General features: G+C 40.1%; 1 protein-coding gene across 3 annotated transcripts in view; it reads right to left on the bottom strand.

Annotated features, from left to right (window-relative positions):
• Nucleotides 1–15,051: 15,051 nt before the first annotated feature.
• Nucleotides 15,052–17,148, bottom strand: part of PIP4K2A (phosphatidylinositol-5-phosphate 4-kinase type 2 alpha) — a 120,840-nt gene continuing 118,743 nt past the window's right edge. For all 3 annotated transcript variants that reach the window (XM_059818619.1, XM_059818621.1, XM_059818620.1), the window contains one exon: nucleotides 15,052–15,348. In XM_059818619.1, coding sequence (XP_059674602.1) covers nucleotides 15,268–15,348 — 81 coding nt within the window. In that variant the 3' untranslated portion in view covers nucleotides 15,052–15,267. The remainder of the gene's footprint in view (nucleotides 15,349–17,148) is intronic.

The raw sequence follows: 17,148 nt of genomic DNA, 5'->3' as shown, positions 1-17,148 counted from the left end.
TTGAAGCACAGAATACTATTTTAATGATGAATTAAAAAAAAAAGGGTGTGGGGTGTGTGTGAACATATTACTTTGGGCAAAAAGGTAAAATCCTTCTCTAAGAAGGTTAAATGTGAGAGAAAAAGGCTATGCTGCAGAAATGAGCTGGAGAATTAATGGATTTTTAGATGGAGTTTGGAGAAAAAGAGTATCTTCCCAAGCTGACATATGACTTAATGAGGGGCTGAAGAAATGTAGTGGAGGTGTAGAGGGGAAATAGATAAAAACAATTCCAGTTTCCTCCTACCATCAGAGTTCCAGGTGTTACGTGTTTTCTTTGCCTCTTGAGTCTAATAAAAGACTTGTGGGAGTCAATGAAAATATTTTTGTCTCTGTGTTCTATTTTTCCCCAATAATAGAGATTTTGAGAAAAAATGAAACACCATGGTAGTCCGAAAGGCATTTCTTTAGATAATGTAGATTGCAAATTCTTTCCTTACAGGACAAGCAGTATAATCCTAGATCATAGTTCAGCTTTTAAACTGGTTTTGATCTGTTTTCACAAAACTAAGGCTTTAAGAAATTTAATTGCCAGATGGTTTCAAAATGTACTTACTATTGAACGTGATAAGCTATGTTGAAACACACCCTTTCAAAAATAATTTAGATACGATCAGTGCATGTGCTACCTGAAATAAATTGCTTCATGTACAAAGCGGGGGAAGAGCATGTTTCATAGATTACTGCACTGAAGCTTTAGAAATGTGGCACAGTATTGAATATCTATATATTTTTCAGAAATTGCTGAGACTTTGTAGCCTAATTATTGAGAGTTTTTAGATTTTCCAGATGTTAGGAATTTCAGTCTCTGTTGTGCAAAGAAACTTTTTGCTTTAATTATATGTATTTCTTTTAAACTGAAATCATAAGCTGCTTCACTAACATGCTCCGTTTATCACGACAGTCTTAAGAGTGCACCTTCAAAAATAGATTTTGTGTAATGGCAGAAGCGGAAAGGGAAGCTGAGAGGTAGTTTTATTAATTGAAGAAGGTTAATCTTGTATGGTGAACTTGTGCAGATAATCACAAATCTGAGCAAAACCTCAGTTGTCTGCTGAAGTACCGTTTCCACTAGTTACAATGAAATGCATTATATTAACAGGATGAAGGACTATATTAATATAAAAGTTTTTAGATAAATGTTTATAATGATAGAATATAATTCTTGGTAAGCAAGTGGAAGAAGCAGCTATAATTAAAAAACTGTATATAATGTCAAAAATTTTACGCCAGCAAGTGAGAATCCTTTCCCCTGGGAAGGCAGCTAGAAATACCGACAGAAGCCTGATTCAGGTCAGCGGACTCTAACTCAAGGATTTCTGCTTGAAGTCGAGCTGCAACCACCAGTGAGAAGTGGTTTCAGTTAATGCACCTTCCTGCACAGCGCAAGTGGAGGGAGGTATTATCCTGGTTTTGCTTCACATTACATTTCAGAACACGGGTTAGTCTCCCTGTGTCTCCCAGGCCCACCACCATCAGCAGCGCAGGCTGCCGTGACGTGTTTCATTTTAGCTGCCGGGTGAAGGCTACGACACCATTTGTATGTGCAGGGGATTTCCCAGACAGAAATCGCTATGCTTTTACTGTGCATAGCATGTGCAATGAGCCTGAAGCTTCTGGGAAGTGTTGGATTTACTGTCAATGTGCAATAAATTTGGCACTCGGGGAGTGTTTTGGGCTTACTGTGAATGTGTGAATCAGCCATGGAGTCTATTAATGGCAAATCTGAAGCTTCCAGGCAGTGTTTCACTTACAGTATGTGAATGTACAGTTAGAATCACAAGTTGGTTTGGGTTGGAAGGGACCTTTGAAGACCATCTAGTCCAACCCTGCCCTGCCATCGGCAGGGACATCTTTCACTAGATCAGGTTGCTCAAAGCCCTGTCCAACCTCACCTTGAACACTTCCAATGATGGGCCATCCACAACTTCTTTGGGCAACCTGTTCCAGTGTCTCACCACCCTCACCGTAAAAAATTTCTTCCTTGTATCTAACCTAGATGTACCCTCTTTTAGTTTAAAGCCGTTGCCCCTTGTCCTGTCCCAGCTCATCTGGACAAGAACTTCAGAAACACATTGCATTTCCAAATGACAAATAGCTGGAAAAGGGGACACGTCTGGGGAGACCTGGGCTAGGGCAGCTCAGTGCAGATCGTTGCAGAGCAGGTCAGTGTCTTCCGGCAGTCAGGGAGACTTCAGGCTTTCTCTTAGGTTTGTTGTTCCTTAAAGTGAAAATTGCGGGGTACTAAACTCCTGTAGAGAGATGAGAGGGCTGTATAAGGTCAGAAAAAAATAGGTGAGTGTTTTTTCACTGTGGCTTTGCATTATCTTCCCGTAAGCTGTGTATGAGACAGTGATGGAGTGGAGAACGTGGAGCTCCTGCAGAGGCAGCGTCTGGGGGGAACAGCTACAGGCGTGAGTCCAGACTGGTTCGCCTCATGAAAGCAGTGTGCTGCCGTCTCACCGTACATGTGCTTTGCCTGTTTTAATAAATCAGCTGGAGAATGGATTTTTTTTCTTTTTTATCTCATTGGGAATTATTTTGCTGCCTAGTCTTGAACCTGGAGGCTATTTTTAATTTTAAGAGGATTTCTCTCTTGATGAGGTGATAACCTAAAATGGCACAGGAGGATCTGATGCAGCGTGTTTTCATTCAGGGGCTCTGTTTTACAGTCAAGCCTAGTGATAGAAAAAGGAAGCTTGAAAAGAAATTAACTTTATAGATCTAAAGATGTTCACTTTTCTGCACATGTGTATTTATAATTTTGAACACTACGCTACAACTTATATGCCAAAGAAATGCTTGGATCCCATGCAGTCCTCCAATGGGTTATACATTTCCAGAATCTTATTGTATATGTAGAAATACACATATTGCATAAAGAGCATCTCAGAGAAGAAGCTAGGGGAAGCTGCCTGGAAGAGGACAGGAGGGGATTTGAGGATGGACTACTAGCAAAACACTGAAGAAGATTGGCACTACTTACAAGGTTAAAGCCCAAACAAAAGCAAGAGGGCAGAAGGAATGTCACCACGTTAGGAAATATGCATTGACAGCTAATACTGTTGCTGCGGATGGATGTTTCGGGCACAATAGTTGGTAGCTGTACCAGGACAAGCATAGTTGGTGCTTCTGCCCTACAAACAGCTGGTTGTGGGTGGTGAAATTGCTGCCTTAAAATCAAGTCAGGCCACTACCATTATTTTTCTTTTCCCATGTTGTTTCTCTCTAGAATGATTGTGACTTCCTGGGGCATCTTTAATGTTGTTTCCTTGGCACGTGCACCAAAGGTATCTCTAATTTTTTCACTTTGTTTCCGGAACAGCTGCCTATTTCTGTTTGCAGACCCCACCCTCACCCCAAGGACATGATAGCAGGCTGTGAGCTTCTGGAGTCAAGAATCAGTCCCTTAACTACCATAAAAAGTAAAAACCATCAATCTCAGTGAACTTTGTCATATTTTTCTAATTGATATGAATGAGATGAAAGGGATAGCTGACTTCTGTGACCTCTGCAGGGTAATTGTGTATCATGTGTTGTGTGAATAAAGGGGTGTGCCATAGCTGCAAAAATGGGAATTGACACCATTCTACTCTTTAACATCCATTGGTGTGTGTGTCGCCCAAATACATTAACAGCCATCACCCTTCATTTCTCTTCTGCTCACCTCCCACATACTTCGTTCATTTGCATGATGCGACTCGGCGAGTTAAAAAGTTTGATGCTTAGAATTGTTGAGATTCTTGTTCCAACTTATTTGCATAAATGCAAGTGTAATTATTAGTCTGCTGATACTTTTGTCATCTTTACCACAGCAAGACAGCAGAACAGAGTCAGCAGAACACCTGGCCAGGTTCTTCCATGTGTTGCTGTATTGGAACCTGTAGGAGGAGCGCATTGACATAGGTCTACACTACAGATAAGATACTTGATCAAAGGAATAGGTTTTTTAGCGGTGAAAACTGCCATGTACATTGTTAGGACTGAGGTCTGCTCTCCAGTGCTTTTTTTCAATAAAATTCTTTTGAGTTGATTTTGTGGTATTTCTTTATCAATCAAAAATGAGTAGTATTGAAAAGGCTTTGAGCAAAATTGTTTTTTATTATACTTTTGTGAAAGAAGTATTATTCCTATGTTTTAATTTCATTAAAGCTTTTGTGTCTGGCTGTAAGCCAAGCTTCTGCCATGTCTTACTCCTCGTGGAAGGTTTTGGAGCAATCCAAGCTGAAGTGCATCATCTTACTACATCACTTCAGTCAATTCGAAGTTGAAATGTTCATGCTTGTGTTTTAAATTATGTATTTAAGCCTCTTCTGGAGTTGAGCAGAAGGTCCAACGCAGACAGTATGAGCTTGCTTTCCCTTCCCTTGGTCAGGATGGAGAATTATCTTGTTGCATGGAAAAGCTGTATGGTACTAATTATGCTGTAGGACAGCTAGCACATATTCTCTGTGTATGCTGGAGCTCAATTTGTTCTGCTCTCATCTGGTCTATGGGAATTTATTTGAGAATTGAAGGGATGTTTGAGCTGGCTCTTAAGTACTACGGGAGCATTAGACAAATGGGACTGAAGATACTGTTCAGGAGAAGGTCTGTCCAAACATCTGCCTTGCTAACTAATTATACTTAATATAGTTATACTCAGTAAAACTTTTGGTGAGAAGTTTGACTCTCCTTTTACAGCTGCCGTTATGCTGTAAAGCTTTTAGTGCAGGTACAAAGCAGAATGTACTTCAATAAGCATCCTAAAGAAATATTGGAATATGGGCTAACAACATAAGTACTTTTACCATGATATATCCAGATTTGTGGTAAGAAAGACAGGAAATATGAGTTTATGCTGGCACTGTTAAAACAGCAACACCTTTTAGTTTCACAGGGACTAATCTGTGTGAGTCACTGATGATGAAAAGGTTATGCTTGAAGAACCTGGTTCAATAACTATTGTATTTAGATGGAGCTTTTCCTGGGCTTTGGATCAAATTTTAATTTCTAACTTAAGGTATTTGTAAGTCACAAGATATTTCAAATGCCTCTGGATTTCTTTTGATGTTTTGAATATGTTCCAAAGTGAAGAATGGCTTGAAGCAATGGCTTGTGCTTGACAGTGGACTTTAGAAATAGTACAACTTACTTTTTACCACTGTAAATCTTTGCTATAGGAAAGTCATAGTTAAAGCCAAACCTGATTGTGACTGTAGGGAGGGCAATGCAAGGGAAGTTGGTGAGACCATTTTCTACTACAGTGATTAAAAAACAGAGCAGTGCACTCTGGGCTGTGAATTAGTTTGGAAAGGTAACATTTCAAGTTGCAGAGTAAGCAAGAAGGGCTAAAGCACTTACTGTGAGCAGCTTGCTTAAACACAACATTAAACTACATGGGAGGTCTATTTAAAACCACTTTGTTTAGCAAAAAAGCAACAATTAGGATTAGAAACAGTTTGCCTGTCAACATCTAACACTAATTTCCTGGCTGTGACTTCATGGCAATGTCTGTATCATATGAAAGACCTAAACCCAAATATTGGTCAAAAAAACTAGAAAACATCCAGAAGTATGTTTGTATGTGATCCCTGGCTGGTTTCTTTGAACTATCTGAACTTTTCTGCCTTTCATTTTCAGGATAAGCTGTGAAATGTAGCCCTCCAGTTATACCTGGCTGTGAAATTACATTTTCTAGGAGCTGACAAGTCCTGTAACTGTGCAGACTCTCTTCTTTAGTTGTTCCATGTAATGAGAGAACATATGCTTGGGAACATCATAACAGGTTAGTACTTTGGCTTTCCTTCCAACCACTCCTTCCTCCCAGACATCTCAGATGCTGCTTGTAGGGCTTTGCTCTAGAGCACAGCCCCTGTCTTTATTTGGGCTGTGGCTGCCTTGCAAGAGCTACACCTGCCCTGGGGCTCACAAGGCTCAGTGAATGCAATTCTCTCTTGAGCATGGTTGCAGCGGGGTTTCTGTTTTGCTCACAGCTTGTGCAGCAAATGTGCTTGTGCGTATTTATTCCCTGACTTGAGTTACCGTGATCCTATTATGTCCCAGCTGCATTCTTTACATTGGCTGCCTATAAAGCATGGATTAATTTAAACTGGTAGTTTTGATTTTTAAAGCGCTTAATAGCATAAAGCTTGGCTATGTTTGAAGACCATCTTCAGCCTTCACCTTCTGGGCATTTATGGTTGGCTACGGTTCACTGCGTAATGTTTCCCACCCTCTTGCTCTAAATTGGGATGTATACTCATCTTTACTAGGGTGCAACCTGCTGTGTTTCTCACCATTTTGAAAAAGCTTCTTTTTATTTTTAGTGTGTAATGGAATTTGATGACTAACAACAGCTCTGTACCTTCTTTCCCTCCTTCTTTGAAGCCATGTTTGACAGGAATCCAACAAATGCTATCTTAGTACTAATAAATGCACAGTTGCTCAGTGGTAGTGCAGGGCACTGTGCCTTTGGAGAGGGTCTGGATAATGAGCCCTGCTCACCAGCACAGGAATGTATGGGACAGCAGCTCTTCTCTGGAGGTTCGCAAGTACAGAAACCCATTTTGGGAGAGCATTTTGTGTTTAAAACATTTGTATTATCTTCCAGAATAGCCCCACATTGAAAGCATGAGCCTGCAACTGCAATATATACATGTCAGACTGGGTGACTTATAGGACATCAGCTGTGATCTGCTCTTTCACTGCAGCAGTGGTTGCATCTAATGAACTGGTGAGACGACTGATGCACCTTCCCCGAGAAGGGCGGTTAGAGCTCTCTTTAATAACCTAAAGGCTGGACTGAGAGTCCTAACCTAACCCCCAGTGCTTGAGAAGGAAGGGGCTGCTTCACAGTGGACCTTAAGAGAATGACAGTCTTTTCACATCCATCTTCTCATCTGAAAAGCTTGTTTCTTTACGGATTGGCCCTCCCTCCCACTTGCCCAAATGTACCTGTGAAAACAATTATCTGTTTTAGGCCAGACAACTTAGTACTCTGAATGAAGCCAAAAGGTGTGTTTGTGGGGAGTGTGTCTGATGAAGAGACTGGGTTAAGAAGGTGGGAGATCAGCAGGCTACATAATGCATGAGGAAACATTTCTGGGTCTGTCAGAAGAAAACCCCGTCCAAATAAACAGTGTTTCCACAGATGGCTTGGGTCACAGAAACAGCTTCTTTTGATGATGAAAATGCTCCACGTGGCCATCCTCCTACTCAGTCTTTTCTGCATTAACATACTACCACATGATGTGAGCCCAGCAGTGTAATTGTTTTGCATGGGTATCTCCTTGAAGCTTTTATTGCATTGCTTTTAAAGACGTTGGGGTTTTTTTATGGGGTGCTGTCATTCTGCTCTGTAGGCTGATCAGTTCTCCTCTCTGCTTTGCTCTACTTCTAATCTTACACCATAACACCTTTCACATTATTTCAGGTGAGAAGGGGACTATTATAAAATGCTTTTATGGTGTTGTCAACATAGTATTTTATGCCTTTCCTTCTGCATCATAATCTTTATGGTCTGAGATTTTTCTCTCCTCCTTAAGAGAAATCCATATGGGATTGTCCTCCCTGACCCTAGAGCAGCTACAATTAATGTCAAACCCAGGAACATGCAGCAGACACCCCTTGCTCAGGGATCTTGTAGAGTATGTTCTCAGTAGCTTCTCTGTATTTTGTTTCTCGTTCTCAGCTTTATTCCTCTACTGGCCTCAGTACTGTGTCTTCCTTGCTGCTTCAGAAAACGTTAAGTTTTTTGGTTTATGCCCTCCCCTTACCCTAAACCCTTGTTATTGCAATCTGTGGTGTGAGTTTCTTTTTCTCCCTTGAAGTAAATGAATCACCTCTTATCAGATGAGTCCTGCTTTATTAAGTCCTCTATCAAGGACGCTAAGCGCTCAACATTGGTCCTCCTGGGAAGGCGAGAACTGGGAGCACAGCGGTGGGACACTGCTCAGTGGCTTATTATGCATCTGTCAGATGCTACTGTTTGTGGATGGCTTGTGCAGGCAGGCAGTGGTGTAAGTGTTGGAGCAGCCTTCTGCCTGCCCTGCGTTTGTCCCTAGCTGCCAAGTTTTGCGTGGAGCGGTGTCTGTGTGTCCATCCCCACTCAATCTTCCCTTGTGTCTTCCCCCCCCCCCCCCTTATAAATTGAGTCACCAGAGGACTAAACTGGGCAGCTTTATCCACTTTGTCCCGCAATTTGGTGGCAAACAAGACAGTTATACGTCTACCTGTCAATGAAGGGGGCAGGAACAGAAGGATACAAACGCGGACGATAAGCCACATGTGCATTTTCCTAAAGCATGGTTGTGGGGAGTGTGTCTGATGAGCAGACTGGTGTGGGAGATCAGCAGGCTACATAGTACATGAGAAAATGTTTAGAAAACATTTAAATAACAGGGGGAGACCATCTCTCTTCTTCCACTTGCTAATGCTCTGGGAGCTGTGCTTGCCAGCAGCCCCAGGAGCCTTCTCAGCCCCGTAATACACTTCAGTTGCCTCAGAGCAAAACAGTAAGAGGGTAAGCAGAGAGCTCCCTTTCAGTTTTGTCAGGGTGGTGGCTGACAGGGGAAGTGCCACGAGGAACAGATACAGGCTTTTTTTAAGGACATTACTTAAATCCAGGCTGCCATTTCAAACACCACAATTCCTCAAGTAACACTAGGTTGTACAGAAAGCACATTTTTCTCCCTCCAGACTGGGGCCTCCAAAAGCACCATTGTACAGCTGGGTCCAGTTTCAAGGCTACAAACGTATACTCAGTTTTTCCCCTTCCAACAGACCCAGTGCCATCCCACTCTCCTGTGCCCTGGGGTGAAAGAGCAGCGCAGCACAGAGATGCTGCAGCTTGCGGCAAGCGAAACACCCCTTGGAAACTTCTGCTCTAGAGCACTTTACAACGTAATCGGTTCAAACACTTATCGTTTTTCCTTCCACACAGCTTTGCTATGACTGAAGCAGCAGAGCAGTATTAACTGCTAGCATGCTCATCATTGTGCTTCACTAAAAGCAGATTCTTTCCATTGTACCCTATGAAGAGATGATCATAAATGCACAGTACAATTTGACGTTTTAACAGCCTCCCACCCCAAATACAAAGTCTTTGGTGCAGCCGACGTACACATAAACTTTTAAGACTGACTACTGAACTAAGTGGAAATACTTAAGAGTAAAGCTCTTCAAGGCAGAAAATATTTTGGCTTTGCTATGCAATTAGAGAGTGCGAAGGAAGATAGGGACCTGATCCAGACCGTAAAGTTCAATTTAGCATTATGTGCCTGGTGAAAGTAGGCCCTAATTAATCAGACCTACTTGGGTAGAAAGATTCTTATGCATCCCTTGAATCCAAGCTGCTGGGATAAGCAGGCACATCTTGGGGACACAGGACTTTCTCTTAACCAGAATCAAACACGACCCTGTTATCCTCAGGTGGTGGAAGGCAAACTAGAATTGTAGTCAGCCCAGTAACTGCAGCTAGTCGTGTATCTGCCTTGGTATGCCAAATATGCTGTAGACATTAGAGTGACTGAGATATTCTTATAACAAAATATTTTTATGCATCCACTTAAAAATACATAAAATGGAAAAGAAAGTACAGTGCTCTGGCCTTGGGCTTCCAGCGCAGAGGCAAGGTGAAATCGCAGAAATGGAGAAATGTAACATGTTAAATCACCTTCCAGGATTGTATGCAAGTGTCAAACCTCTTCAAAACACAAGGTTCTCACAAATGCCATTTATTCCAATAGGATACACATTGCTAAATAAAACGAGTCACTATGAATGAATCAGATTGAGTGGGAACAAAGTAGGAGCTCTTTAAAAACTCAGAGCATGCTCTATCGGGCAATAACTAAGACGCCTGCCAGAGCACTAGGTAAGAATGAATTTATGCCAGCTTGCAAAGAAGTATTTTTTTTTCTTAATACTTATGACCAAATAATTATTTTATGTCATATCACTGACGGAGATGAAATTAGAAGCTGTGAAAAGGCATTATCATTAGGAAAGCTAAGATCATGATGTTGTTTACTTTGGGAAAAGAGAAAAGCAGCTAGTATTTTATTGCAGTTATAACTACTACAGCTAAGCAGTAGCTGCGTGCTCATTTTGAAACTGCATTCTATTCAAACAGGAATTATTGCAATTTTTTTTAATTAGATGGTAAATCAATGGCTAGGAAATTCTCAAAATAGAAATCTGTAAATCCATTTATAAAATGTGACTGACAATTAAGCAGCACTGTTTTAACATTAGGCATTGCAAAAAATGGAATAGGTCATTCTGTCGGACTTAAGCCATTTTGATTATTTTGTTAAATAAGGAAAGGGAATATTCAATTTAATATGTGCAAAAGCTAATATTTACATTGTTCAGTACATACAGGCAGGATCACATTAGGAGAAATTGAAAGAGGAAGAGAATAAACTGTTCTTAGGGTCCACTGTAGATAGAACAAATATTAATGGGCTTAAATTGTAGTAATGTAGCGTCAGGTAGGGTATTAGAAAAATCTTTCTAATGATATAGCTAGCGAGGCACAGGAAGGGATAGCATAGGGAAGTCATGGAACTACCCTCCCTGGAAAAGATTAACCCAATTTTCACCAATGTTTATCTACAGTTGAACTGCTCTGGGACAGACTATAACTATCTCTTCAAGTCCCTTCCAGACCTGTTTTCTAGCAGTTTTAGTAAGGTTATCGTTAGTGATTTTAATCTCACACAAATCATCTTTGCCACTTGAAGATGCTGCTCTCAAGCTCTTCCTCAATCACTTGTTCATGCACATTCCCTTGTTGCAGCATGAAAGCAGATCTCTGGTCAGTCTCACGTAGGAGTAAACCAGCATCATTGTCCAGATTAGATTAAAGACAGCACTGCTCTGTCTATGCAGCCCCTGCTCTTTGCTACCACATTGCATTGTAAAGGATATGCTGATTTCCAGAAACAGTACCTGCCATAGAGAAATCAGGATGGAAAGGAAGAGACGAAACAGATTTCTCCTATAGGTTAACTGCTCTCTCTTTTCATTTTTTTTCCATCACATGTATGGGAGTTCAAAAGAAAGCAAGAAGAAACAGTGGATAGCACATACAGAGCAGACACTGGATAAAGGCGGGGTATGAGACCATCAGAATGCAATGATCCGACTCGGTGCAGGGACTTGTGAACTAGTATTACCTTGGAAAAGAAGAGGTAAGCAGAAGGGAGGGAGCTGGAAATTCAGATTATACATTTAGATTATGTGGTTTACATAGAAAAACATTGTTTCCAATAATTTTTAATTCAAACACTTCTTTTGCTGCAGTCCTTGCATTAAAATGAGCCGACTGGATCTCCTACCTTGAATATCATCACTGCCTTCAGGTTTTCTTCATGTGAGAGGGCGAGAAAAGTTTTTATCGGAAAAGATGCTCTTTTCCTGTGAATTGTCATATACACATTTCTACTAAAGACAAGGTCCTTCAGCTGCTTGCTGAAGTCAGCAGTGCCTGTCAAAACACAGCGTGCCCTGCAGCAAACTCCATCAAGAGAAATGGCGTTCACCTGTATCGATGTAGAAGAGGCAGGAGGGAAACATCACCAGCTAGATAGGTCAGGGATGCCTCTGTGTTGAGAGATTGGGATGAGCAGGATGTCCACAGGTAGCAGTAGGGTCTAGTACATCTTAGCCCTGTAGCTGTATGAAGATGACTTGGTGTCAGCTAGAGAATAGTGCTGTAAGGGACTGCAGGAGTAATTCCACTAAATCACTGCTTCAAAAGACAGGGCTGGCTTAAAACTTAAATGTAGTATACTTACTTACTGGAAAGTTAAATCTGAGCATGTCCAGAAGTCTTAGGAAAAAAGAGAGGAAAGCCTAACTAAGTAACACTTCAGCTGTTGAATAGTTTGTTGGAGCAGGAGAACTGGAGCAAGTTTTTAGATATGGCACATGGTAATGTTTTTGTATATTAGAAGCTTTCATTTTATGTTGTGAGGGAGGTGGCACTGAGAAATTACCTACCAACAACCCAAGCACATCCGTATTATAAAAGCAGTGCAAGAGTTTGGCAGCCTGTTCAGAGGGCATGGTAGATGGTTCGAGTGGCATGCACAGAGAACCAGCCGGGGAGCTTGCTGCCCACTGTGGCTAACGTGTCCACGTAACTTGAGCAGCATTCCTTGAGCACCATGTTCATACTAAACCCTAAGCAGCTGCAGCAGCTGCTTGAAGTGCAGGCTTAGATTAATACTAGAGACATCATTAAGTAAGTAATTAAGAAGCTGAATCTCTCCCCTCCCTATCACTTCACCTTCTTTTAATAGAATAGCTCCTCAACCATCTTCTCTGTCAGGAATGTCCAACTTTATCATTAATTCTGTCATGTGTATTTTACAAGTAAAAATATTGATGAAAATATTGCCGTGCTACATCTGTGCAATAAACTGAAAGGAACTGAAAAGTGACAAATGTATTCAGAGAATTAAAAGTTAGTCAGAATAAAGACGAAAAGAGACTTCTGCCATTTGCCCACAATGTGCGGCACAGGCTGTATCATGTGCTGAAAGCCCTGACAATCAAAGCCTTGAAATTCTAGAACAGAAAGCCCTCCCTCCTCCCCATGGATTATTTGGGTTTATTCCCAATTACTTTTTAAATAATTGGTTTAGCGTAAGATCTTATACATGTTAGCAAAGTTCAGCCAATCCTTCTATCAATTAACTATTGTGGATGATCTTCCTGTTTTTGTAGTAATATTAGGATTCAGTCCACGGAATCGTCAATTACAAACAGTATTTGCTCTCAGAGCACAGCCTAAGCCCCAAAACCCAAAGGCTAAATGTTTCAAGCCACTTAAAGTAAGCATGGAAGAAGCAGGGTAAAATCTAATGAAAAAGTTTTAAGTTTCTTCTTTTTTTTTTTTTCCTTTGCAATATAGGCTACACATTCATTTTAACATCCAAAACTCATCTGTAAGTGATCAAAACCATAGCTGAAACACAAGAACAAAGGATTTACCTAGTGAGTCATCAAAGTGCTTTATTTTACAAAGCCTGCTCATGTTTGGAGTGTAATCTAAGCACTAACATATACAATAATGAGTCTTCCTTGCCCTGTCCAAATAAACAGTTTATCAACAAGAATGAATGACAAAACTGCTACACAGACAAAAAGAACGCTTTGCTGTAGGTGTCTAAAACTGTCTAAAAATGTACACTTGTTGGCCGCAATTAAATATGTACTCCAAGTATGTGTACCTCATTTTCACTTCAGGATCTCCCTGTGGCCTCATACTTTAAGAAGCCACAGCATGCTTCAGAAAATGAAACCTGGGTGAGAATGTAGACAACTGGGTTATATAGGGAGAGGACAAAAAAAAATATCAAGCCACAGTACCAACTTATTTAAATACATAAAATACAAAAGTATACACATACATTACAGTGCTGCAGACATCACTAACTCAAACGTAACAAAAAATCCTGTAGGAAAGGTCGAGGAAAGGAGAAAAAAAATTAGTACACAGCAACAGGGATGGTATTGCCTTTGGCCGCTGAAGAGAGTGTAATGGGTTGCTACTGGATAGGCTCCTCTGAAGTAAACCACTACATACGTTATGCACAGTTGCAGGCTTAACAGCACTGACATTAGTTACGGAGAAGGCATGCTGGCACTCCTGATTTGAGTTATAAACGATGATGGGGAGGGTTTGATTCTCTCACCTTGCCTACAAAATCTAACAATTTCAATAAAGAAATTTTAAAGGCACAGCTTTAGCACAGTGTATAAGTAGATAAACTTTTAAGCATATGTAAATTTGTCTCTTTCAAGCATGGAATCTTTCAGGGAAAAATACAAGAAGAGAAGAAATACAATGTTGTTTAAAAATTTTAAACAAGTTAAACATGATCAGCACAGTTTTAGGCAATGTACTATACAATCAAACTTGAGTAAATAGTAGGACAGGTCATTTTGATGCTAAAAGACAACCTTGGGAAAAATCCCTCTGAAATATCCTTTCTCATTTTGTTGTAAAAGAGTCTATCACAGAGTTGAGTGAGACATTCACTTTAGTACACTACTGCAACATTACACCTTGGAAGATGACAAACATTACTTCATTTGTACTGCAAAATAACTTTACATGTAAACTCAAAAGTCATGTATTGTACACGGCTCTGAAATTCAGAAATATCCCTGCTTTCCTAATAATGTAAACAGTAAAATTCAGGGTTCATTTTTAGAGGGATAATCCATAATAAAATACCGCTGTTTCAACAGTACAACATAAGCATTTCAACTTCAAATCCCCAGTAAATTACAAGGGAATGGAATTTCTATCAGTGTGCACATCTTTAACGATGGGTGAAAGATGGAGCTACTATTGCCCAAAACTATGCGCTTCTTCAGGTAAGCTTTTTTTCCCACTTGTAACATTCTTAGTTCCTATATTGCAAGAATATAAAACAAATGAAAACTTCAGTTAACAAAGTGAAATAAGCAAAGTTTTCCCTTAACGTAAGTTTACTGTAGCAAAAATGTACACGTAGCATGAATTATGTTAGCTCTTTGTAAGACAAGAGATGCTGGATCTCAGATGTCTGAGAGGCTGAACTTCCTGATGCAATGTGCTGAAAAGAAAGACAAAAACAGGAGAGGGAGAAAAAAAAGGAAAAAACCCAACTGCTACGAACAAAATGGGAAAAGCCTCCGGCACCAAGGGCTGTTGTAGCTGCTTTTTTAAGGAGTGCCAGTGTGCAGGGTGTAAGTGTAACATTCGCAGTAAGGTTTTTATTATCATCATCATCATCATGAAGAATACTGTCATGTATCTTTTTAGTTCAAAAAATAAACCGATCCACAGTTTACAATTTGATATCAATATTGTAGATTTAACATGCATTTACTCTTCCCACCCCCACCCCACACCTCTTTGCTCATTTATTCCGTTTCAGCTGGCAGCATCAGAGTATCACTGTCACAGTGCACTCTGAGTAAGCTGTTCTATTTATTTAATTTATTTTAATTTTTTTTTTTTTGCACACACAAAAGAGTCAGAAATAGCTAGAACTATGCTGGGAATATCAGGCAGCTGTTAAAGCAAGTACTCCACCCCACTTCAGTCATCTTTGCCAGCAGATGTAAACAAAGGGGTTGCTTTCTGCAAGATGAGCGCTTCTCTGAGTTCCTTTTTTTTCCCCTACACTTGTAGCCACTGCTGCTGTCCCCAGGTCTCGTGTCTGTCCTATGTAATGTGATAGGTTACGTCAAGATGTTGGCAATAAAGTCCAAGAAGCGCTTTGAATACTGTTCAGGATTAACAGTTGAAATTTCTGCACCAGCCTATACAGAGAATTGGGAGGGGAGAGGAAAGAAGGAAGAACCAGCGTTTTATTTGACGTTTTGTCACCGAGAATGTTACTTACTCAACAAATTTCATGTGCAGTCTCACAACCAGACACTAGAAACACAAATTGTAATGGCCCTCATACAGAATCTTACTGATGCCTTTTTTTAGGCTTCACACGAGTACAGTGATACTCAGTACTCACCACCGTAACGGAAGGACACCCATCTTCCATTTCTGAAATGTATTCTCTTCACTTTCCATACTTCTCTTTACTTTCACTGTACTTCAATCTCCTACTAATTTCTACTGCATACTTAACTGTGCTACCCACTGATTCATCAACAGATTCTGGTCTGTTGAGCAACTGTGCCTTCATACAGAGAAGACTAAATCATCATACTCTGATATGGTGTGTCAATACTCATGTAATGTATATTGCTAGCTGAATGCTAAATAACCTGGTTTGGAATATATGGTAGCAATGAGTAACATTTTTTTCAACATATATGCATTTAAATCTGGACTTGCTGACTAAGCTGTACATTTGCTATTTCAATGAAGTCACAATTGCAGTCATATTTTTATTCGAGGTTTTCAGAGTCTTAGGCCACATTTGTATTTATATTAAAAGGGGAAAATTGCATGTGTGCAATTAATGAACAAACTTCAGTGTCAGGTGGCTCAGGATGGAGATGGTGGAATAAACAAAATGGTTGTACGAAAGTATATAAGTATCTGTAATAAGTTCTAATCACAGTCAGCTTTAATAATCATAGTTGTTATTCACAACATATTTCTATCCCCTATTTAAGCCAGAAGTGTGAGTTTTTAAAGTCTGCTACATTCAAAGTTCATTAATAATTGCCAGATAATGGCTGCATATGGTCTGCATCAACCTTCAGCTGCTCTGAGAGCATGATTTAGAGAAACAAAAAATACCTTCCTACAGGCCTGTGCAGGGCTTATTGCTGAGCATTCCACATCACTCTCTACTGTAAACTAAAAGGCCCCAAGTCCTTTGCTTAATCCCCGCCCCCCCCCCGCCCCCATGCCCTGATCCTTTAGAGTAGGGATTTTAGCCTCATGAACGATTATGCTCTTTTTAAAAAATTTATGAAATTTGAACCTTAAATCACCGTACGAGTGATAATGGTAGATATAAATCATAATTCTGGAAGACCGGACTGCTTCACCATGGTTCTTTGGTGTCTGCTGCTAAGCAGCAATTTCAGTCAAAATAAAGAAAGTCATGGCAGTCAAACAGAAGCCTTCACTGAATGGTCTCCGAGTATTTAATATGTACATTTTATGCTTAATTTTGCAAATCGTACTTTTTTTTTTTAATAAGTCTTGTAAAGTAAGCCACGTTATATGCTGAAGAACTAACTTTCTACAGGCTATACCAAATAATGAAACCATCACTAGGGCCCTGCATCTGAAATAAAATTCACAACAGCTTTCACAGTGCTGTATACTAATACAAGTGTCTGCTGAACAGCTTTGTCTGCAAGAGTAAGGTGCATCTCACAAATTTAGGACAAAGTCCTAAAAAGGCATCTCACTAGAGTTCTGTATGGGTAAGAAGGCTATGTGTACAGCTGAAAAGGGAGTTCCACTCTCAGTATGTGATGCGTAGCAGTTACTCTGTACTTTTGTATTACATATTAAGCTACAAAAAAAAGAAAAAAAATTCTGATCTATTTCTCCCTTCCCTAGATTTCCTGAACTGTGCTATATCAGTGCACTAAACAACAAAAATGCAGAAGTATAAATAGAATCAGAGTTAAAAAACA

The sequence above is a fragment of the Gavia stellata genome, chromosome 6, assembly GCF_030936135.1.
Source record: "Gavia stellata isolate bGavSte3 chromosome 6, bGavSte3.hap2, whole genome shotgun sequence".
Lineage (NCBI taxonomy): Eukaryota > Metazoa > Chordata > Aves > Gaviiformes > Gaviidae > Gavia > Gavia stellata.
This window is presented reverse-complemented; position numbering and strand designations above follow the sequence as displayed.